Raw genomic sequence first — 23,036 nt, 5'->3', positions numbered from 1 at the left:
GTGAGGTTTGATGGAAAGCTGGGTGATGACACTGGCGGGTGTGGCCAGCTGGCTGCTGTGCTTCACCTCGGCTGCAGTACTTTGAAAAGGACCTCTGGATTATCTTTAATTCCCTTAATGGAAATGTCAGACAAATAATATGTGGGTAGGTTTAGGTCACTCGCTAAAATTCACCTTTTTAGTGACTGAACTTCTATCATGTTATTTGTATGTTACTTAGTAATGATTTGTAGATGTCTTTGTGGCCTCCTACAGCAGAAAGTTTTTCGTAAAAACTAAATGAAGGACCAGAATGATGGTTTTTGCTGCTTCTGCTACTCTTCAGGAGTTCAGCTCTCAGATGGATTTAGAGAGATTTATTGGATTAGGATGCTGAGTCATTCATCACTGTCAGAGACAATGAGCATTTCTGTGCTCCATGGGTGAAGCTAATGTACTGCCCTGCCGACTAAACTGACTGAAACTATCTTTTCTTGGAGACAAATGATTATTAACAGATTTGAGGTGTCTCTCTTTTGAGGAGCCCGTTGTCTGTTATTCCATCCACTAATAAAACCAGCAGAGTGAAAGCTGCCATTCGCCAAATGTACAGTTATTACTTTGTGAATAAATTGATAAAAAAAGCAAAGTGCAGCACATGCGGTCCATGATCAAATCAAAGGGTGGTACAGAGCCTCAGTCCTCTGCAATCTTCCTGTAACACGAGATCACATCCAATAAAATCTGGATCCTGCTGCCTCTCTCAGACCTGCAGCTCTTACCCACAATCCCCTGAGAGGCAGAGGAGGGAGAGTAGAGGAGAAGAGGAGGTCAGCCTCTCATAATGAATGCAGGAGTGACATTTGGTGCACTGACTCCACATTTGCTGAGCTGGACAGAAACCTGACAAAAGAAAATCCTTGAAAACATCTGAATAGGAACCAGACGCAGGACAGTAGCGTCAGTTTATTCACAACACAGCACAAACAAACGGCAGTGTGCGTCTCTGTTTGCCACTTCTCTGCAGTGAAGGTCACACCCTGGTTTGGACTAAAAACCACACTGAGCATGTGCAGCTCTGACCCTAACTGTCACAGAGCCTCAGTGTGACATTCATGCATTCATCTGGTTTTAACATTTGTTTCTTCATCATTTTAACTATGCGTTGTGCACAAATGTGTTCATGATGCACAACTCTCATAATTGTCTTTCCCAAACCCCTGACATTTTAAACAGTGGTCTCCCATGGGAAATTTTGAGAAGCTTGATTTCCTGAATTTTGATGAATATTTATGCACCGATTTGTCGCTGAAATGGTTATTTTTATGAAGCAGATCACAAAACTCAGGCTTGGGCTCAGCTCAAAGCACTCAGGCATCTGTGCCTTTCAAATACGATTTATTTTTATTCAATTTATTTGTTATCTGTGTTGCGTCACCAAACACTCCTCTGTTCTTCTTTGTGTGTTCCTGCAGTTGGAGCTGATATCAGGCTACCTTTAAGACCTTTGTTAACCTAATATTCAAACTTAGATGTTTCAGTGACGTGTGCGCACACTTACATGTCACACATCTCAATGTTTTTATGAATGTAGCTTCTTGAAATACTGGCATTAATGTTTAATACCAGTTCCTACCCATACTTAAAGTGTAGGTACAGTAAAAGAAAACACAGAGCCCTTTTACTGTTTTTCTGTATCTAACTTTTTAATATATATTTTATTACTAAATTAACCTTTTTCATTGAGATGTAAATATATAAATCTATTTCATCAGACTACTCTATGTTATTTCAGCAATTTGTTCAAAGGTTATGTTTATTTTTTGGCCTTTGTGTTACTGCAGCAATATATATTATCTTCTCTTGTCTTATAAATAATGCAGTTCTGACACTTTATAATAACAGAAGTGTGAGAATGGGAAATATAGTTTTTTCTTTACCTCTAAAGTCACTACGTTAAATTGGTACTTTAAAAAAAGGTATTCTTAAATGAAATTTGCATTTTAAGTAAAAGAACCAGTAATTATTTCTAGGTACTGAAAATTACACCCTTAAGTCAAACAAACGCATTTTGCTTTATTTGTACCGCTTGAAAATCATTATTGTTGAAGCGAAAGATTTAAATCTTTTAACTCAAAAGTGCTAAACATCATTTTTTTTAAAAATCAAAAAGAAAATGTAAAAAAATGATGTTTCCTTAATGAGATATTTGTAGCTGCACATAATTGAGTTTGAGGCCGTTTTTAGGAGACGTGGTTGTTTTATGTGCGACACAGTTGTGAAGAGTACTGCGGAAGTCTAATGCAGAAATATGAGACGTGACTGAGTGGAAAATTTGAAGCTCGGGCTGTTTCAGGATCAGCTGACTGGAAAGGGGAAAAAGCCCGAGGAGAACTTAGATAATATGTTATCTAACAAGAGCGTCCTGCCCGGAGGAGGCGAGGAAGCAAAGTTACCCATCACTCATACTTTCACACACTCCTCCCGTTCAGCTTCAGGTAGTTGCTGCCTGTGTGATGTCATCAGACCTGCCTCCAGCTTTTAACCATCCTCTTATGTGTGTGTGTTCCTGCAGGAGGCGCTGCAGAGTGTGAAGATGGCCAACACCGTGGCTTCCTACGACCAGCTGGCCCACCAGGTGGAGGCGCTCCGAAAGGAGAACTCCCACCTGAGGAGGGAGCTGGAGGATAATTCAAACCACCTGTCCAAGCTTGAGACCGAGACATTCGGCATGAAGGTCAGTGACGATCGAAGCACTTCGAGCCTCTCTGCAGCCGCTGGTTCCACCCGTAAATTGCATATAAATGATGGGCGTAGTTAAAGTCAAGGCAGAGCAGGAAGTGTCTGAAACTTTTCTCGTTTTAATGGCCAGCAGGGGGCGACTCCTCTGGCTGTAAAAGAAGTCTGATTGTGCTGAAGAACTACAGGAAACAAACATACTACTGAAATAATGTGTGACCTCATTAAACACTTACCAGCTGAGTTTATGGTTTCAAAAATTTTAACATAAAATGAATTATGCTAGAGTAAACAAAGACCATAAAGCAGGAGATGATGTAGGGTGTTTTTGGATCGACAGGGTGCTGCCATGTCAAATATTCCCGTTGCTCTTCATGTCTATTTCCAAACAGGCAACATGGTGATTGTTATAATGCCCAAGTGGAGATTTATAAAAATAAGACTTCCCTCACCAGCTGGTGACTTTAAGGTGGTTTTGTCTTTTATCTTTTATCTGTGGTTCCACCTAATTTCATATTCCTCCGTTTATTGCTAAATAATTCTTTACTGTAAACTTATATTTAATAATGAAATTACAGAGTTAAACTTGCTAAACTATATCTAATATTTTTAATGAGTTTGATTTTAAGATTTATCACAATAATAATGTGGTTGAAACAAAGTCCCGAGCCATGCATGAACTGGTCTGCCCTAGCACAACACACACAAACAATTCAATTCAATTTTATTTATACAGCGCCAAATCACAACAAAAGTCGCCTCAATGTGCTTTATATTGCACAGTAGATTGTACAATAATAGATACAGAGAAAAACCCAACAGTCATATGACCCCCTATGAGTAAGCACTTTGGCGACAGTGGGAAGGAAAAACTCCCTTTTAACAGGAAGAAACCTCCGGCAGAACCAGGCTCAGGGAGGGGCAGGGCCATCTGCTGCGACCGGTTGGGGTGAGAGAAGGAAGACAGGATAAAGACATGCTGTGGAAGAGAGACAGAGATTAATAACAGATATGATTCAATGCAGAGAGGTCTGTTAACACATAGTGAGTGAGAAAGGTGACTGGAAAGGAAAAACTCAATGCATCATGGGAATCCCCAGCAGTCTACGTCTATTGCAGCATAACTAAGGGAGGATTCAGGGTCACCTGGTCCAGCCCTAACTATATGCTTTAGCAAAAAGGAAAGTTTGAAGCCTAATCTTGAAAGTAGAGATAGTGTCTGTCTCCTGAATCCAAACTGGAAGCTGGTTCCACAGAAGAGGGGCCTGAAAACTGAAGGCTCTGCCTCCCATTCTACTTTAAATACTCTAGGAACAACAAGTAGGCCTGCAGAGCGAGAGCGAAGTGCTCTAATAGGCTGATATGGTACTACAAGGTCATCAAGATAAGATGGGGCCTGATTATTTAAGACCTTGTATGTGAGAAGCAGGATTTTGGATTCAATTCTGGATTTAACAGGAAGCCAATGAAGGGAAGCAAAAACAGGAGAAATCTGCTCTCTCTTTCTAGTCCCTGTCAGGACTCTTGCTGCAGCATTTTGGATCAGCTGAAGGCTTTTCAGTGAGTTTTTAGGACTTCCTGATAATAATGAATTACAGTCGTCCAGCCTGGAAGTAATAAATGCATGAACTAGTTTTTCAGCGTCAGTCTGAGACAGGATATTTCTAACTTTAGAGTGTTGTGCAAATGGAAGAAAGCAGTCTTACATATTTGTTTAATATGTGCGTTGAAGGACGTGTCCTGGTCAAAAATGACTCCAAGGTTCCTCACAGTGTTACTGGAGGCCAAGGTAATGCCATCCAGAGTAAGAATCTGGTTAGATACCATATTTCTAAGATTTTCAGGGCCGAGTACAATAACCTCAGTTTGATCTGAATTAAGAAGCAGAAAGTTAGCGGCCATCCAGGTCCTGCAGTTTAACTAAGTGGTGTGTGTTACTTGGCTTCATAGATAGAGTTGGGTGTCATCTGCATAGCAGTGAAAATGTATGCTATGTCTTCTAATGATACTGCCTAGGGGAAGCATGTATAATGTAAACAGAATTGGTCCTAGCACTGAACCCTGTGGAACTCCATAATTAACCTCAGTCTGTGAAGAGGACTCTCCATTTACATGCACAAACTGGAGTCTATTAGATAGATATGATACAAACCACTGCAGCGCAGTACCTGTAATACCTACAGCATGTTCTAATCGCTCTAATAGGATATTATGGTCGACAGTATCGAACGCTGGACTGAAGTCCAGCAGGACAAGCACAGAGATGAGTCCACTGTCAGAGGCCATAAGAAGATCATTTGTAACCTTCACTAAAGCTGTTTCTGTGCTGTGATGAGCTCTGGAACCTGACTGAAACTCTTCAAATAAGCCTCTGCAGATGATCTGTTAGCTGTTTGACAACTACTCTTTCAAGGATGTTTGATATAAAGGAAGGTTGGAGATTGGCCTATAATTAGCTAAGACTGCTGGGTCTAGAGATGCTTTTTGAGTAAAGGTTTAACTACAGCCAGCTTGAAGGCCTGTGGTGCATAGCTGATTATTAGAGATAGGTTGATCATATTTAAGATCGAAGAATTAATTAATGGCAGGACTTCTTTGAGCAGTTTTGTAGGAATGGGGTCTAAAAGACACGTTGATGGTTTGGAGGAAGTAATTATTGAAGTTAACTCAGAAAGATCAATTAGAGAAAAAGAGTCAAACTTAACATCAATGGTACTAAGAGTAGCTGTAGATAATGTTACATCTGTGGGATGATTATTGGTAATTTTTTCTCTAATGATAAAAATTTTATTTGTGAAGAAGTTCATGAAGTCATTACTAGTTAACGTTAAAGGGATGGTTGGCTCAACAGAGCTCTGACTGTTTGTCAGCCTGGCTACAGAGCTGAAGAGAAACCTGGGGTTGTTCTTATTCTTCAATCAGTGACGAATAGTAAGATATTGTGGCTTTGCGGAGGGCTTTCTTATAAAGCAGCAAACTATTTCTCCAGGCTAAATGATGATCCTCTAAATTTGTGACACGCCATTTCCTCTCCAGCTTACGAGTCATCTGCTTTAGGGTACGTGTTTGAGAATTATACCACGGAGTCAGGTACTTCTGATTAGAGACCTTAGTTTTACAGGAGCTACAGTATCCAGAGTCGTACGTAGTGAGGAGGTAAAATTATTAACAAGATAATCGACCTCTGTTGGAGTAGTGTTCAGATAGCTGGTCTGCTCTATGTTGGTACAGGGCATTGAAGATGATAACAGTGGGTGGATTATATTCTTAAACTTAGTTACAGTGCTTTCAGAAAGACATCTACTGTGATAAAGTCTACTCTCCACCGCTGTGTAATCAATTATTGTAAATGTAAATGTTATCAGGAAATGATCAGACAGGAGAGGGTTTTCAGGAACCACTGTTAAATGTTCAGTTTCTATGCCATATGTTAAAACAAGATCTAGAGTGTGATTAAAGTGGTGGGTGGGTTCTTTTACATTTTGACAGAAGTCAATTGAGTCTAATAACAGATTAAATGCCATGTTGAGGCTGTCATTTTTAGCATCTACATGGATGTTAAAATCACCCACAATAATTATTTTATCTGAGCCGAGAACTAAATCAGATAAAAAGTCTGAGAAATCAGACAGAAACTCTGTGTAAGGCCCAGGTGGACGATAGATGATAACAAGTAAGACTGGTTTCTGAGTTTTACAGCTGGGGTGGACAATGTTAAGCATCAGGCTTTCAAATGAATTAAGTCTGTCTGGGTCTTTCATTAATTAATAGGCTGGTGTGAGAAATTGCTGCCACACCTCCCCCTCGGCCTGTGCTTCGAGGTTTCTGGTAGTTAGAATGACTCGGGGGTGTTGATTCATTTAAACTAACATAATCATCCTGCTGCAACCAGGTTTCTGTAAGGCAGAGTAAATCAATTTGTTGATCAATTATTAAGTCATGTACTAACAGAGACTTCGAGGAGAGAGACATAATATTTAATAATCCACATTTCACTGTGTTACTCTTTGGTTCAGATGTGGATACTGTATTGTTCTTTCTTTGTGATTGTTTATGTTTAAGTTGTTTGTTGATGGTTTTTAGTTTGTTTTTTGTCTTTTTGGGAGCTGACAAGCACGGTGGCACGGTGGTTAGCACTGTTGCCGCACAGCAAGAAGGTCCTGAGTTCAATTCCACCATCAGGCCGGGGTCTTTCTGTGTGGAGTTTGCATGTTTGCGTGGGTTCCCTCCGGGTACTCCGGCTTCCTCCCACCATCCAAAGACATGCAGCTAGTGGGGATAGGTTAATTGGATAATCCAAATTGCCACTAGGTGTGAATGTGAGTGTGAATGGTTGTCTGTCCCTGTGTGTTGGCCCTGCGACAGACTGGCGACCTGTCCAGGGTGTACCCCGCCTTTCGCCCTATGACAGCTGGGATAGGCTCCAGCGCCCCCCGCGACCCTGAAAAGGATATGCGGAAGCGAATGGATGGATGGATGGGAGCTGACACAGTCTCTGTGGAGATGGGGTTTTGGGGGGGTAGCAGGAGGAGAGAAGCTACAGAGAGGTGTGTAAGACTGCAACTCTGCTTCCTGGTCCCAACTCTGGATAGTCATATTTTGGGGGGTTTAATAAATTTGTCCATATTTCTAGAAATGAGAGCTGCTCCATCCAAAGTGGGATGGATGCCGTCTCTCCTAACAAGACCAGGTTTCCTCCAGAAGGTTTGCCAATTATCTATGAACCCCACATCGTTTCTGGGACACCACTCAGACAGCCAGCAATTTAAGGAGAACATGCGGCTAAACATGTCACTACAGAGTCCCACATTGTTTTGGCAAAGTTGCACACCGAAACAGAATAAAAAATCTGACATGTCAGTAACCAGCTGGGCTGAACATAAAATGTCCATAACATGGTTCCAGGGTCACGTGTACTCTTCTTAAGCTTGTTGATTTCATATTAAGATTATTTTAGGATTATTTGTTCAAACTGCTAATCCTGATGTTAAAAAATAAACCTTTAAATTTTATAGCCCGTAATCAGACATCTTAATCAAATCAGCTATTTCTATGTCAGAATAATGAATAAATTCACACTGAGAGCGAGAAGGCTGTGAATCAGGCCAAGACTCAAAGGCTGCTGGATGTAAATCCCATCAGCTGCAGGCACACAGACACACATGTTCATGTACACATGTACGCACTGACTCACGTGTCCAGATGCTGAGAGCAGCTAGATTATGAGGCAGAGATCAGCAGGTTTTAGTCAGAACCAGGACAGAGAACGGAGAGAGCAGACATACACACAGAGTTCACTGCTGCACCAAGTTCACCTGTAGCAGGTAAGTCGACTGATAAAAACACCTTTAATATCCAAACTGATAGATTACAACTAGCTGATGAGAAGGAAGGACTGCTTTTTATTCTGCTTTTTATCTCTATCAGTGATGAGGTGACGTTTTGTCTGCTGCTTTTAGGGATTATTATCTTTTTATGTTTATTAATCTCATCAGTCAGGATAAAAATGGAGATAAATCAAAAAAATCATTTTGTCTGGTTAGTTTGAAAAAAATCACTAACAGTCATCAGATATTTCTGTGTGTCATGTAGCAACTAATGTTTATACACAGATCTCATGAGATTCAATAGCTGAGTTTTATTTATTTTGGTGGGAAACCAAGTCTTTGTCAACTGCAGAAAAAAACCAGAGCTTTCACTGAGACTAATCGCTCCTGCTTGTACACGGAGGATAATCTTTCTAAACTGTAAGAGAAAATGTTTTTTAATACCACAAAAATCCCTGCACTGCTCGCACTGTGCGGATTTCATTCATTTGTCTCTGCGTTCCTGGAATATGCAAAAACAACGTCCATTTAAGTGGGATTTGCTGGATTTTGAATATAAGCTTTAATTCATACAGAGAAACACAGAAGACATGTTTCTCTGTGTGCACAGCTCAATCTATATGAATACCAAAATGACACAAATACGTTTAAAATACAAGTTTGTAATGAAAGTGTGTTTTAATGTATACTTCAACAACAAAAACACAAAAGAGGGTTAGTCAGTTCTTTCAGTTTCCAGAAGTAGGTCACAGAATAAAGTGGGAATAAAACCGGACTTTAAAAATGAGGGAAAATGACTTCTCCGTGATGTTTGAAGCTTCTTTGTTGTTATCAAATCCGCTTTAAATCAAATATACCTTACAGGCTACAAGACCAACAATAATACGCCTCACAGAAGGACCCCAAAAGGCTTATGTTATTATATATAAGATACTTTACTGCTTAATTGAGGATATTCGTTTTAAATTTTGATAAAATAGAGGCAGTATAATGTCCTCGTAAGTGGATATCAGGCCCTTGTAGAGCAAAATTTCCACATATGTGGACGCCAGGTCCTAGGAGGTTAAATGGGCAATTTCACTATGGAAGTTTTATATTGACCTTAAATACAAATCCAGCATAGGAATTATTACATCTAACACTCATTTAAAAACACTCACCACTCAATGTTACAATTAATCACTTTACTGTAGCGAGTGTATTTTTTTAGTAGATGAGACCAAGAAGAACGAGATCAGGAGGGAAGTGTTTGCGAAGCTGAGGAGAGGAAACTAAGTATAATAAAAAGCAAGACGTTTATTTAGGCTGATGAACAAATAGCCAAACAAGGCGAGACAAAACAAAGACAGAACTTAACTAAAACCTAAACTGGAAAAATAAAATTAACCATGAAAATGAGGACAAGAGACAACATGAAACTGAACAGGAACATCCAAAAACATGACTGTGAAATAATCCAAACACAAGTACGACAGCAGAAAACAAGACTCTGTGAGCATGACTTGACATGAAGACAACAGACAACCTGACATGAAGAGAAGGAGGACTTAAATACACACAAGGGTTTATAATGAGGGAAGTGGAAACACCTGGGGAGACACAGCTGGAGCTAATCTGACATAACAAGACAAAGGAAGCAAAGCAGAATACACAGACTTTCAAAGTAAAACAGGAAACACACAAACACAGGGGCAAGGATGACAAGGAAGACAAGAGAACAGAGACCTGAAACGTGGGACAGGAAGGCACAGAGTAGAAACACCGAACACAGGGGAGGCACAGAAACACAACCTAAAGACTAGAAATCAAGAAATACTAGTTAGAAATACAAAAAGGAAACCAAAACACTAGCAGAGATAAACCACGATGAAATCAAAGATGAATGATAACACAAAACACTGGGTCTCAGACCCAGCCCCTGACAAGGAAGTGACCTTTTGACCTGGAAATGTCTTTTGTGGAGTTTCACCACATTCATGTTGTTTTCTTCTTAGGAGGTGCTGAAACAACTGCAGAGTAAGCTGGAACAGGAGGCAGGGACCCTGGCATCGTCTGGAAGGAGCGACGTGCTGCACCAGCTTAAAGGTCGAAATCTGGCTTGACTTTTTTGTAATTTGAGGATTGTTTCTGCCTGAGGACCATTTTCTAGGAACCATTTAAGGAACTTGGGATGTTCACCCCCAGAAAGTTCCCCTCATACTGAACAACATTACAACTTGAGAACCAGGTTCAGATTTGCTCGTCCCTTTTTTCTGGATTTAGAAAAAATGGTTTATGTTGACAATAATTTGCTTTAAAATCACAGTGAGAGAAGGTTATAACTGTCTGTTTAGTCACTGTACATCTGGAGACTACATTTCCCCCTTAATTGTTGTAATTTTCCTTCTAATTTCTGTCCCGGTTGCACCTACCTGACTCTGCTGGTGTGTGAAGCTCAGAGCTCAGAGCCTCCAGTGAGACTAATCATCACTTACAGAGAAAGCAGATTGACTCATTCAGCTAATCTGATTGGCTCCAGCAAGCCAGGCCTCATTCAGTTAAATAGCCAGTTATTGTCAATTACTTTGTCTGGACAGGAATTTGTTCATTTCCAGCTGACAGATGTGTTTATAGACTTCAGCTGTCTGTCAACTCAGCTACACAACTGAAATTAAATCAGTCTAATTAATAAACATAAAACCAACAGTTTAGCTGCATTAATGCTGAATTTAGACAACTTTACTTCAAATGTAACCATACAAACTTAAAAGTGGTGGTCCAGTTAAAAAATAGAGTGCTTTAGTATTATTTATGGTACTGGTAACCAGTGAAAGCCAGCCGGGGACAGACAGATGACAGATTTTATGACAGAGCATTTAAATAAAAAATAGATTGTTGCTAATGACAGAATATTTTTGTTTACACGTTTTATGAGTCACAGAAATTTAGCATTTAAACACCAAAACATCCAAAGAAAAAACAGATTTGCTGTTAAAGTCTGAAAAAAGTGGAGATGTTTGTTGTTTTTTTTCCTTAAATATAATGTTAGATCACAATAAGCAAAATGAAGACAAGCCTATCACCTGCATAGAAATGACCAGATGTAAATGGCCTGTATTTATGTAGTGCTTTACTTAATCCCTAAGGACCCCAAAGCGCTTTACACATCCAGTCATCCACCCATCCACACACTGGTGATGGCAGCTACATTGTAGCCACAGCTGCCCTGAGCCTCGCCTCTGTCAGTGCGGACACTTAATGGATTAAACACAGTATAAGTCCTTTAACAAAATAATTTTATGCAGAAATATTGCAAAAAATGTGAGTATAAATATGCTGAAGAGTATTATTGACGAATAAAAGATAGTGGCTGTAATTCTAAAATCAAACGCTGAATATCCCGGGGCTGCTGTTACATCATAGGCAGAAATTCCAATTTTAAATAAACCAGATTTAAAAGTAGAGCCTGAGTTGTTGATCTGATGGCTCTTGACCCTCCTTCACCTCCTCCTCCTCCTCCCTCAGAACTCCACATGGACCTCACCAATTACTACGAACTCAAACATCAACCTCATAACCTGAGGCTGCTGACAGGCTGCCTAGGAGGGGCGGGGCCAGGTGTTGGCGGAGGTGCAGAACTAGATGATCACCTAGCTCTGGCCCCGTCCTCGTGCTCCTCCTCCTCCTCGATGGCCGCAGTAAGCAGAGGTAGGAGTCCTCACCGATCGGCATCCTGTCAAAGCACAGTGTCTGCCGGGAAGACTGCCGCTGTCATCCTGCCGCATCACTTCCTGGATGGAGCCCCGCCCAAAATAGCTATGATCACTGGAGCAGACGGACGAGTGATTGACCATCACCTGGACGAGCTGTGCAAGGAGAGGTAAGCTGATTTACATAAATATTAACTGAGGCACCTCAGGGTGGGAGGTCACATGGGACTGGTACAGTCAAGTTCACGGACCCAGAGCCTTCATCTGAGTTTACAGATGACACAACGTGTGAGAGAGCTGATTAATCAGCAATTTTTTAAGATTTTAAATAATGAAATGTATAATAACACAATATAAGTAGTGTTTAATTGTGAAATGTCCAAAAAAAAAACTTTTTCTAAAAGGAAATTAGACCTGCAGGCTAATGTAACTTGTTCCATGGTAGTTAAGATGAAGAGCTTTTCATCTGATGTAGCCACCAAACGAATGGCAATAAGCTCCGCCTTACTTGATGCTAATCAGGTTTTAGCCTGTCAGTGTTATGATGTATGGTTATGATATAATAATAACGGTTACAACTATCTACAGGGACCTCCTGCTGGGGGAAATTGACCGAGAAGAGAGGGAGCGCTGCTGGTTCTTCAGCCAGCTTGAGGAGCTGTCACAGAAACTGGCCCAGCTGCCACGCATTGACACGGTGAGAGTTTATTGATATAATAAAGGATATAACCACAGAAATGCAACCTTTGGGTGTTTTTACTCATACATGGACTTGTTATTTTGTCCAGTAATCAGAGAAACCTTTGACCTCTGACCTCGGTGTGTTTCTGCTGCTACAGTTTTCACTACAGATAGACATGATCCGGCAGAAGCTGGAGTTCGATGCTCAGAAGATCCGGTCTGTGATGGAGGAACGCTTCGGCACCAGTGATGAGGTGGTTCACAGGACGCAGGTGAGTTTGATCAACTCAGTTTCCTTAATAACAACTGAAAGAAGCCAAACACTGGACATTGACATTTCCATAGTTTTATGAAGTCCGTTTCTGAAGTTTGGCCACCGCTGTAGGTCATGTTTGGATAAACTAGCTAGTGCTGTCTGAGTTTGGCCCAAACGTGTAGGTTCATCACACAAACACACACCTGCCAGTCAGTCCTAAGTAACCACCAGAATTTCTCACACATCTTTATTAGTATAATTAACCTCACAGTGTGTCCGATTATCTGTCACATAACTGCACTGAAATGTGTCATCAACAGTACGAATACGGCAAACAGGTCAACTTCAGTAACTGCCAGCAAGTGGATGTGAGGCCTAGAAGGCAGTCAGCTGCTTTCCCACCTGTGTTAGCGTCCACATCACAAACAGTTCACATGTGTAATGAAGCAAAGTCAAAGCCTCCATGAATTTAAACAGCTGCTGTGAACGGGTATATTATAGTAGGCAAATCTCTCAGAAACCCCATGTCAAATGTAACTCTTGATGAGCCATGCGATAGCCAACGTTGTTACTTTCTTTTTTAACCCTGGATATCACAGTAATATAACTGAAGTGAATTATCGTGAGAACCCTAATCCACGCAGAGGGTTCGTCGTGGGAACAAAATGGCCGTGAATAAAGTGCAAATCCACAGCTTGAGTCATCAGTCCCGGTATTCATGATGACATGTCAGAATAATTAGATTATAAACTACAGCGACTAGAGATTTCTGCCCATGAGCTGTGTCAGCGACAACTGCTGGTGGAAAAAACACATCTGGATGCATCTGAAATGTGTGTGTCTGTGTGTGTGTTGCAGAAGCGTGTTGCTCGTCTAGAGCAGCTGGAGAAAGAGCTGCAGGAGGCCCGAGGGAGTCAGGAGAGCCAGCTGCAGGTCAGATATACTGTACACTCTAACACACACACAGCAGTGTGTGAATCCACAGGATATTTGTGCATTAAATGTGTTAGTGATGAATTCTGTAGACGTTTTAATTGGATGCAGAGATGTCACATGGCGACTATAAGAGCTGTGATTGGTCAGCTGAGGCTTCTGGTGTCTGATGCTGGTGGATTTTTTTTCTTGTGGGTGACCAACAGCAGAAATGTGTAAAAATCTGTTGCTAGAAAAAAGCAGGAAAGGTTAGTATTCATGATTGCTGTGATCCAGTGTCGTGATTTTTGAAACGATATCAGCATGAATTCAGACAGAATAAGGAAGTCGTGTTTATATCGATGTAGTTTGATGTTTCATCACATAACGTGTTATTTGCAAAGCTGTGGGTATAGTTTTTGCATCACTGCTCTCACTGCGTTGTCCAACTTCTGAAACCCCGCCCCCAATCTACCTCTGAAGCCCCGCCCCATGGTCCCACTCCCCTGAAAATTTGCCCTCAGAAGTTCTCCTACAGCATGGAGGTAGACTGCATTGCTCCAACAATGAGTAACACTGATGAATAACTCCACATGATGCTCTCAGCCATGAGAAAAGTCTCATTTGGGTATCCTGGGGTCGTCCTGTTGTCACTTTAGTGCATGTTCCCACTCCAACTCCACATGACAGAGAGACACTGAGCCGTTGTATGCCCACACCCAGAACCCCGGGTACAGTGGCTCAGTAAAGGCGCAGCTGAAAGTGTGGAGGTGGACCATCATGTCCTGAGAGACGCAGTAGAAGGACAGAGCGCCTGCAGGCCAGTTTAGATAGATACCAATTCTGTGGGTGAAGTTCTCAGGTGAGAGCGACTTTAACCTCTTTCTGTTGTGACACGGAGTGTAGCTTCCCTCTGCGCACTCCACAGTCCAGGAACGCTCGTTGTGTCCCAGCAGGCAGTTCACTGTGTCTCCATCTCTAGAGATGTTGTTGTAGGTGACACCGATGTCAGCACCACCTCTCCACTCCACCTCCCAGTACACCTTGTCGAGCAGTCCCTCCCTGCACAGGACCTGAGGACAGAACTCAAACCGCTCCGGATGCTCCGAGTATTGATGGTCTGACCAGACACGAGTTGCCTTCCTGTTACTGTCAGTTAGAAGGATCTCAGAGTTGGCAGTGTTGGGGTCAAGGGTCAGGTAGTGGGCAACTGAAGGTGAAACAGGAGAAGCTGATTAGCCCGGGACTGAGCTTGGGACATGACCACCTCATGAACAGCCATTCTCAGAATGAGTAATTACATTTAATGGTCTTTACTTTAAAAAGTGTTTTTTCTTGAAGGAAATTAGAGTCAGTACTTAATGATTATAGGCTGCGATACCACCCTGTCAAATATCCCAAAATCTCACAGCTAGATTGAAACTATTTTTCAGGGAGAACATTACCAGGAGATTTTATAGAAAAATTAAGGTATTGGAAATCAAAGGGTTTTAAAGTGGCCTTTAAAGACACAGAGACATTAAAGAAGCAGAGGTACAATTACAGTTTTTCAGTGCCCACAGGTGTCCTCCTGGCAACTCCCTAAAAGACCAGAAACAGTCACAGCATAAAAAACATGTAACATCTGATCAGCGTTGCAATTACATCTATTTGGAGATCGAATGTTTGAAATGGTTTGGCTCACTTGAGGTCTGCTTTGTCGGTGTTTCCCACAGCGATCAAAGTGAGCCTAGACATCAAAGGACACTGAACTGTTTCTGAAGGTTCATCTTCTTCCTCTTCCTCTCCTGACGGCGCTGACGAGTCATGTCCCCCCTTCCCGTTCTCACCCAACTGATCAACTGAAGAAAATAAATGAATAGAAAAATAATCAAATGAAGATTTCGATCCATCTGTTTGATCTAATTGTTTAAACAACTTCAGCAGATTTGATTCATTTGAAGCTGAATGAAGAAAAAAAAATTTAATTTACCTTCAATTTTCATCAGACACACAAACACACATATGAATATGACAAAATAATAAAAACCAGAAGCTGTGGTAGAGTTTGACTGTAAACATGTGTGTGTGGGGGGGGGGGGTTTAAAGCAGGACGCACCTTTCTCTGATGCATGCATCGCCTCCTGGCTCTGTTGTGTTTCAGAGGAAGCCTTCCTCCTCTCAGTTACCTCCTGGGAAACATTTGCATCCAGCTTGCTGTCGCCTGAGTCGTTCAGCCTCTCCGTCGTATTGTTATTAGTTTCCTCGGTGCTAATTGGGTTTTTGTTGGTAAATCCATTATCCGTTTGTTCCTCTGCCTTTACTGGGAGTGTCTTCCTAACTTCCTGACGATCGTTTGTTTTGGGGGTAATCTTTGAAAGATTACTTCTCTTGAACAGATTCAGGAGGGACTCGTCACTTCTTTCAGCTTTAGTGGCTTTTATCTTGACAGCGTTGGAGGAATCTAGCTTTGCAGCACCATCTTTGTCTTCATGCTCCTTTGAAAGGCCGATTCTGAAGATGCTGGAGATGTCTTCTTTGAAATGATTCAAGTCCTCTTTGAGCAGAGTCAGAGTGCTGGTCGGCTTTTCTGGTGGCTGTGTTGTTTTAGGATTTGTGTCTTTGTCCTTGAACACTTTCAACAGTCCTTCCTTGAACTGGCTCAAGTCCTCTTTGAAAAGAGTGAGCGGACTGACCGACCTTTTCTCCGTCTGACTCGTCTTGAGTAAATCTCTCGCCTGATCATCTTTACCGTTACAGTCCTCTAGGTGAAGTTTGTCATCCTCGTGTATGTCAGTCTCTGTCTCATCCTGTTGCTCTGAAGGTTTTTCACTGTGGCTCATTTTGTTGTTCTATGAAACTCTTTAATCCTTGTGACGTGTTCACAGCAATCTTTAAGATATTGATATTCAGGCTGTGGGGATCACCTGTACGAACAGACATGTGTGGAAATGATAAATTTGATTTCTGACTGTAGCACTGCTAATAAAAGGATTTTAAGGAGACAGCAGGGCTCTTCAAGTGTCTGACCAGGATGCCATCTGGATGCCTCCAAAGGGAGATTTTCCAGGTCAAAGTAAGGATTCTAAATCCCTTCTGGTCTGGTGAAAGGGGAACCCGGGGTAGTTTGCTCAGACTACTTCCTCTCTAACCCAATTCTAGCTAAACAATGACAAATAACAAAATACATGTTCTCTAAAAATTTTTCAGGAACTAAAATGTTTCTTCTGGACAGAAAGAAAGTAACTGGTAAATTTCTCCTGAGCTCTGAATGACAGATATTAATATTCAGTCTGCTACATTTAAAAATACGACCATTTCCTGTCTAAACAGCTGATTCGGTCCTTTTAAAGAAATACTTGAATCATATGATTTTCTGAATCCAGATTTCACAGAAACAGAAAGCGCGTTCATACGTAGTTGGTAAATCTCAGGTCATGTTTAGGCTTGTTAGGAGTTAATCCAATAATCTACTCTTAACAACAGCGTCTCATTGAAATACTCACATCTGCTTCATGTTTCTTCTTTTTTCATTTGCAAACCACGAAAAGATTTGAAAACAAAACACCAAGGCCTCACACACACACACACACATACACAGACACACACTCTGTCTCTGCTGTAAATCTGTGTCTCCCTCTGGTTTTCTTGCATTTCTGAACTGGTTTCTGGTTCAACCAGTTTGTCTCCATGTTTTCACCTTACTGCAGAGCAGACGATTGGTTGGCTGTGGGGAGTGCTTCCACTTTGCTTCTGCTGTGACGAAATATGAAGTCAAGTTCAGTTGCATGGCTGTAGTCACATGGTCCGGTGCCCTGAAGCAGAAACTACATGTTGGACTACCACTGACCATCAATGTACACAGCAGTCCAGTCCAGTAACATGGCCTGAAATTTAAAATATTATTATTATTATTTTACCTGCACAACTGGTCGGCATTCTTATGCACAACAAATGTTTGACAGCAGACCATTGGGTGCAATACAAAAAGCAATAACAATGTTTCTTCCCAGACTTTCTTTCTTCACACATAAACAGTCTTTGATGTGGAACCAAGTGCTCCATAAGAAAATCCCAGAAATTAGATATTCAGTTCAATAACTGAGCAAAAACTGTTTGTATCTCAAAGGTGCTTTAAACTCATTTCTGATAAAGGTCAGTCAGTGCAGCTTTACAGCTAAACCGAAACAAAAATGATTTATCAGTCAAGTGTTAGTATTTGGTCAGATGTGAAGTGAGATGTAGCAGTTATATTTTTCCCAATAAAACTAAATCCTGGCATCTTATATTTATGATGCTAAGCATTTTGCATATTAATTTTCATTACTTACTTTTGCATTTTTAAAAAATGGGATAGCTCATGTTTACTGAGCATTAGCCTCCAGAGCTGGAAAAAGAAGCCACAGATTAAGAGTGGAAGGCTGCAGTTCCTCTAATGGCTGCATGTGGCGGCTTTGAAAAGGAAGTTAATCCTCAAAAACACGCATTTTTAGAATGACCAACTTTACAGCAGAAATAAACACATTTACAGCCAGTTTTGGTCTCTGCAGCTAAACTTTCCATCTTAGCAACTGTACCAGGGATAATGTTTTTTAAAAATAAGTCACCTGTTTAAATGAGACTAAGGCTTAAACTTGATTCGAGGTGTTGCCTCTTATTCACACCTGGATGCTGACACAAGCAGCTGTAGATGCTAGCTGTCCACTATGGCTGGCATCAGCTAATCGAAGGCGCTGCCTGGACCTCAAAGTGTGTCCAATGTGCAAAATTATTAAAAAATAAGTGCATATAAGTGTAACATGTTAATTAAAAGTTCTTTCCAACTGCAGATGGAAAGAAACTGTTTTTGTGAGGTATTGGTCCAGATGGACTGAGCCTTCTGCCAAATGAGTGACTCAAAAAGCTGATCCTATGTCCTGCCTGCTGGGTTCTGCAAGCTCACGCTGGTGATTTTAACTGATTTTTCAGCCCAGCAGATACTGCTTATATCTATCTGAAATGTAAATACTTGTTCGTTTAATGGTTCTTTATAACAACAAACTCGGGACCTTTTGATTTGATTTTACTTTTTTCTGACACTAGAAAAATGTATAAAAAATTATATGAGTAAAGAAATTCAGCTTTATAAAGAAGGATTGTTGGTGATTGCAGCAAACCTGAACTTATTTGAAAAACTCTGTAGACCCATCAGTTTATCAGTGATCTGCCAGCTGTGTGTCAATTAGGTGAAAACCTTTCATTTGTGGCTCCTATGAGAAAGTGTTATTTCTTAAAATGCATCAGAGAGTGAAGAAAAAATAAAAACAGACATAACAGATTTTAAGCAGCTCCGCTCTCCTGCTCTTCAGCTTCCACTCGTTGCTGTGCAGAGAAACCTGTTTTTTTATGTAGCTCAGAGCTGCGTTACGATTGGCTGTTGCCAAGCTGCAGGGTTGGCACTGAGCAAGTGTGTCTGAGATAAAGAGAGCGAATCGGTGCTTCTTTTCTCTGCTCTGCCTCCCTCTGAGAATAATGAGACCACAGAAATGGATACGTGGATGCCAGACAGTACTAACAAATATCACCTCATTAAAAGGGTCAATTCACCCAAATTACAACAGCTCCAGCTCTTCTCCTGCTTTGGGATTCAGGATCTGTCCTGGTTTTATTTATCCAGGTTTAAAGATATCTGTCTCCATGACAACAGTAGAGACAGAAGGAATTTATTTTGTGTTGCTCACAAATTTGAAACATGAATGTCTTTTTAAAAGGATTTATAACTTTACAGGGGATTAAAAACAGATGATAAAAAGATTACAGAAAGAGCAGTCCATAAAAATGTTCTGAGAGGCGTCTTTAATAAGATTCTTGTGGCAAAAGCTCAGCGTGACCTGATGGTGGCAGTAGCCTATCTCACAGTCTCTGACTCTGTGGATGATTGTGCAGCACCTGGATGGCCGGTCTAAGGCTGAAAGGTTTCAAAATAGTGTTTGAGTGTTTATGTGTTTTAGTCTTGCTAGAGGTGGTCGTCCTCCCTCATAGTGAATGAAAGTGATCATGTTTTATCTCCGCCGCATGCTGTCCGCCATTTTCTCGTCACGTTGCAGCTGCTCGTGTTGGAGGATGTTTGGATCCGAGCCAAAGATTCAGTCTGTCCAACTGGAGGACGGAAAAATATTCAGGAGGAAAAAAGAGATTAACACACACACACACACACACACACACACACACACACACACACACACACACACACACACACACACACACACACACGCACACCGCTTTGTCTGTAGACAGTCTTTGGCTCACACATCACACCCCTAGGCGTTACCATGGTGATGGGATGAAAGGGGGGGGGTCTTTGATGGGAGTCTCTGAAGGTTTCAGTCTGTGAATCCAAATGAAGCTGTGTGTTTGTGAGTGGATGTCTATCTGTGTGAGGACCAGTGTGAGGTTTAGACCTGGTGAGGAGGGTCTGGTTTTCACTGCTGGACAGACCTTCAGCGGACTCAGGTGTGAAGGGTCAGACCTGGTTTTAGGGTTCATGCTCTGGTTTAGGGGAAGCTCTTAGGAAATAAAGGTCCTCACAAAGAAATTAGAACAAATGGATGCAAGAAGATTGTGATACGGGCTCTTAAATGAACATTTCACAGTAAAGACATCAAAGATCCTACATCATCCACATGTCCTCTGTCTAGTGTTTCCTAAGAAATCTCACTATAAATTCTGCAGATGTGTAGAATATTTTAATCGGTTCGTAGAGCATTAATAATAGAGTTTGACATTGATACACTGGCCGATATTCAGCCCATTCTGCTCATCTCTGTCTTGCAAATCTTTTAATTCTTGGACTCTACTAGAGTAGCTTTGCATGATTCAAGGTTCAAAATAATCCTTATTTAGCTCTACTGAGCTTACTGCAGCCCTTCAGTTCATTCCCTGTCTGAAACCAGCTGTTTTAGCTCCTCCTCCTTTAAGGCCAACCTCCATGTCATACAGCTTGGCTGCTCCACATAAACACGAGGTTTGAATAGCAGGGTTTTACACAAATGGCTTTTCTTATTATAACATTCATGTTAGCCTAATGACTAATCCTGAACACATCAGCATGTGTCAGCAGCTTATTTAAACCATATATTAACATTTACAGCCCACCGTGTGCCTGTAATTGGTAAATGTATTTTTCCAAGAAGAGGGGTGACGAGTTGCTCTATTTATTTAGAAGACACACTCGCTTTATTTGGAAAAACGCAGGAAAACAGATAAAGCCCAGATGTCTCAGTTTTACAGAAGCTTTCACTTGTGGATCTGTTGACAGCGTGAACTTTGTCTCAAAACCCCACGTGGGGATGTGATGTGATTTGTGCATATCAGGCGATTCGTGCACACGTTGTTAAGGTTCTGTAAGTGAGCAAGAGGGATTTTACCTTTTTAGACATTTGTATGCACAGAAAACATTTTGAAAGAGAAAATTATCTGACTTGTGAAGATGAATTTATAAATTATAAATGATCAGCATTTATTCAGGTTTGGGTATATGCATTTGTAAAATAGTTTTACATGTGTTCATATTGCTTTATATTTTTGTGTGAATTGAAACACGCACTTATGAATCTTTGTGTACATTTGTGGATCATACCAAACGCATTTGTAACATTTTTGAGACAAATTTTTCTTCATATGAAACAACGATCAATGTGTCCACACCAAGATGATTATTATAAATAACTTAAATTAAAATTAAATGTATACAAATATTTACTGTACATGAATAAAAATGTGAAATTATCACCTGCAGATTTATCACCTGCTTCCATGTTTATTGTAGTACCTGTTCTGAACAGGTTTGTTTGAGGTAAACATCTCCCATAATGTTAATGATAAAAATAAAACTGAACTGAAAATATAATTTATTTTTTCTAAATAATGATAAAGGAAATTAATTTAAAAAATCAAAAAGTATAGCTGTATATGCGAAAGGTGGAGATCAGACTAGAAGTAGGTCAAAGATACCATCTTTATGCATTTTTCTTCTTCTGTCTTTCTGTGTGCAGCTCTCTGGTGCCGAGAAGCCCCCTGCTGGAGAACCAGAGAACAGCAGCTCATCATCAGCCACAGCAGCAGGAACAGAAGCTGCAGACGGTGGTAGCAAGGTAACAACACACCAAAAACTCAATTAATGTCTACAACATTGTACTTATAGAGTGAAACTTACAAAAGCGTACCCTGTCATTGTATAGTTTGTAACTATGGCTGGTGGAAGTGGATAAGATCGTTACTGATGTTTCCTCCGCAGGTGGAGATGGTCTTCTGGTTGCTCTCCATGCTGGCTAACAGAGATAAGGAGGAGATGTCCCGGACTCTACTGGCTCTCTCCAGCTCTCAGGACAGCTGCATTGCCATGAGAAAGTCTGGCTGCGTCCCCCTTCTGGTCCAGATTCTGCATGAAGGCCCGGACGGAGGCAGCGGTCCTGGTGAGACAGCAGCGGGTGGTACCACAACAGGCTGCAGCCGTGAGGCCAGGTCCAGAGCAAGCGCTGCCCTCCACAACATCATTTACTCACAGCAGGATGAGGGCCAAGCCCGCCGGGAGATGAAGGTCCTGCACATGCTGGAGCAGATCCGGACCTACTGCGACAGTGGCTGGGACTGGATCGAGAGCCACGCCGGGACACCTTCACCAGGGGGAACCAGAACCACAGGTGAGCCATGTTTAAAAAAAACAAACAAAAAAAACCTGAACATCAGAACCCGAGCAAAAAAACATAACGGGGTTCACTAACTGGTGGGTGACATCACAACACCTACAGATAAACAAACATGTTACATTAGTTGTATCCTACAGTAGAGGACAAAAATCTATAAATCTATAGATACAGACAAAACCACCAGTGATCCAAGTTCCAGTAAATCTGATGAAACCAAAACGACATGTTCAAAATAACGCAAACTTATGTGGATTAAGTTAAACATCTTGTTTTTCTCCACAGATATCCCTGAACCCGTGGACCCTCAAATCTGTCAGGCCATGTGCGCCATCATGAAGCTCTCCTTCGAAGAGGAGTTTCGACGAGCCATGAACGAATTAGGTTTGTTTGACACCAAAGGACCAGTTTGCAGTTTCTTTGACGCTTTCGTTTTTATGCCCGATTGCACTTATACAGTGAAAGTATCAGTTATTTCCTGTAATGCATAGATTTGATATTTGATCTGTTTTATTTTTAATGTGTTTTTCAGCTATTTCAATTCAATTTAATTCAATTTTATTTATACAGCACCAAATCACAACAACAGTCACCTCAGGGCGCTTTATATTGTAAGGTAGACCCTACAATAATACATACAGAGAGAAACTCAACATATGACCCCCTATGATTTTTTTATTATTCAATTTTGGAATTTATTTTACAATTACCACAAAATATTTATATTTTAAATAGCAAACATATTTAATAAAGCCATGGAATATAAATTCTGTTTTATGTCTCATCATTG

At 41.0% G+C, this 23,036-nt stretch overlaps 2 protein-coding genes across 3 annotated transcripts in view; one reads left to right on the top strand and one right to left on the bottom strand.

Moving 5' to 3' along the window:
- apc2 (APC regulator of WNT signaling pathway 2) overlaps positions 1–23,036 on the top strand; it is a 42,371-nt gene that overhangs the window by 8,731 nt on the left and 10,604 nt on the right. Inside the window, exons 2-10 of one of the 2 annotated variants that reach the window (XM_086263477.1) lie at positions 2,555–2,716; positions 10,040–10,130; positions 11,550–11,904; positions 12,323–12,431; positions 12,574–12,687; positions 13,530–13,604; positions 21,596–21,694; positions 21,838–22,243; positions 22,532–22,630. In XM_086263477.1, the coding sequence (XP_086119603.1) occupies positions 2,576–2,716; positions 10,040–10,130; positions 11,550–11,904; positions 12,323–12,431; positions 12,574–12,687; positions 13,530–13,604; positions 21,596–21,694; positions 21,838–22,243; positions 22,532–22,630 (1,489 nt within the window). In that variant the 5' untranslated portion in view covers positions 2,555–2,575. Of the gene's footprint in view, positions 1–2,554; positions 2,717–5,954; positions 8,043–10,039; positions 10,131–11,549; positions 11,905–12,322; positions 12,432–12,573; positions 12,688–13,529; positions 13,605–21,595; positions 21,695–21,837; positions 22,244–22,531; positions 22,631–23,036 lie in introns of those variants that run through there. The other variant, XM_086263478.1, reaches the window with a different exon arrangement.
- Positions 14,093–17,302, bottom strand: LOC147313718 (uncharacterized). Its single transcript, XM_086263479.1, has 5 exons — positions 17,069–17,302; positions 15,682–16,489; positions 15,268–15,424; positions 15,127–15,164; positions 14,093–14,793 (listed from the first exon to the last, which is right to left on the bottom strand). The coding sequence occupies exons 2-5, from the start codon at positions 16,403–16,405 to the stop codon at positions 14,234–14,236; spliced, it is 1,479 nt and encodes a 492-aa protein (XP_086119605.1). The 5' UTR covers positions 16,406–16,489; positions 17,069–17,302; the 3' UTR covers positions 14,093–14,233.

The sequence above is a fragment of the Aulonocara sp. 'chitande type north' Nkhata Bay genome, linkage group LG15 (genome assembly GCF_057382095.1).
Source record: "Aulonocara sp. 'chitande type north' Nkhata Bay isolate Kocher_YH1m ecotype deep benthic linkage group LG15, A_spYH_male_GT1.1, whole genome shotgun sequence".
Lineage (NCBI taxonomy): Eukaryota > Metazoa > Chordata > Actinopteri > Cichliformes > Cichlidae > Aulonocara > Aulonocara sp. 'chitande type north' Nkhata Bay.
Note: the sequence above shows the minus strand (reverse complement) of the source record. Positions and strands in the feature narration are given on the sequence as shown.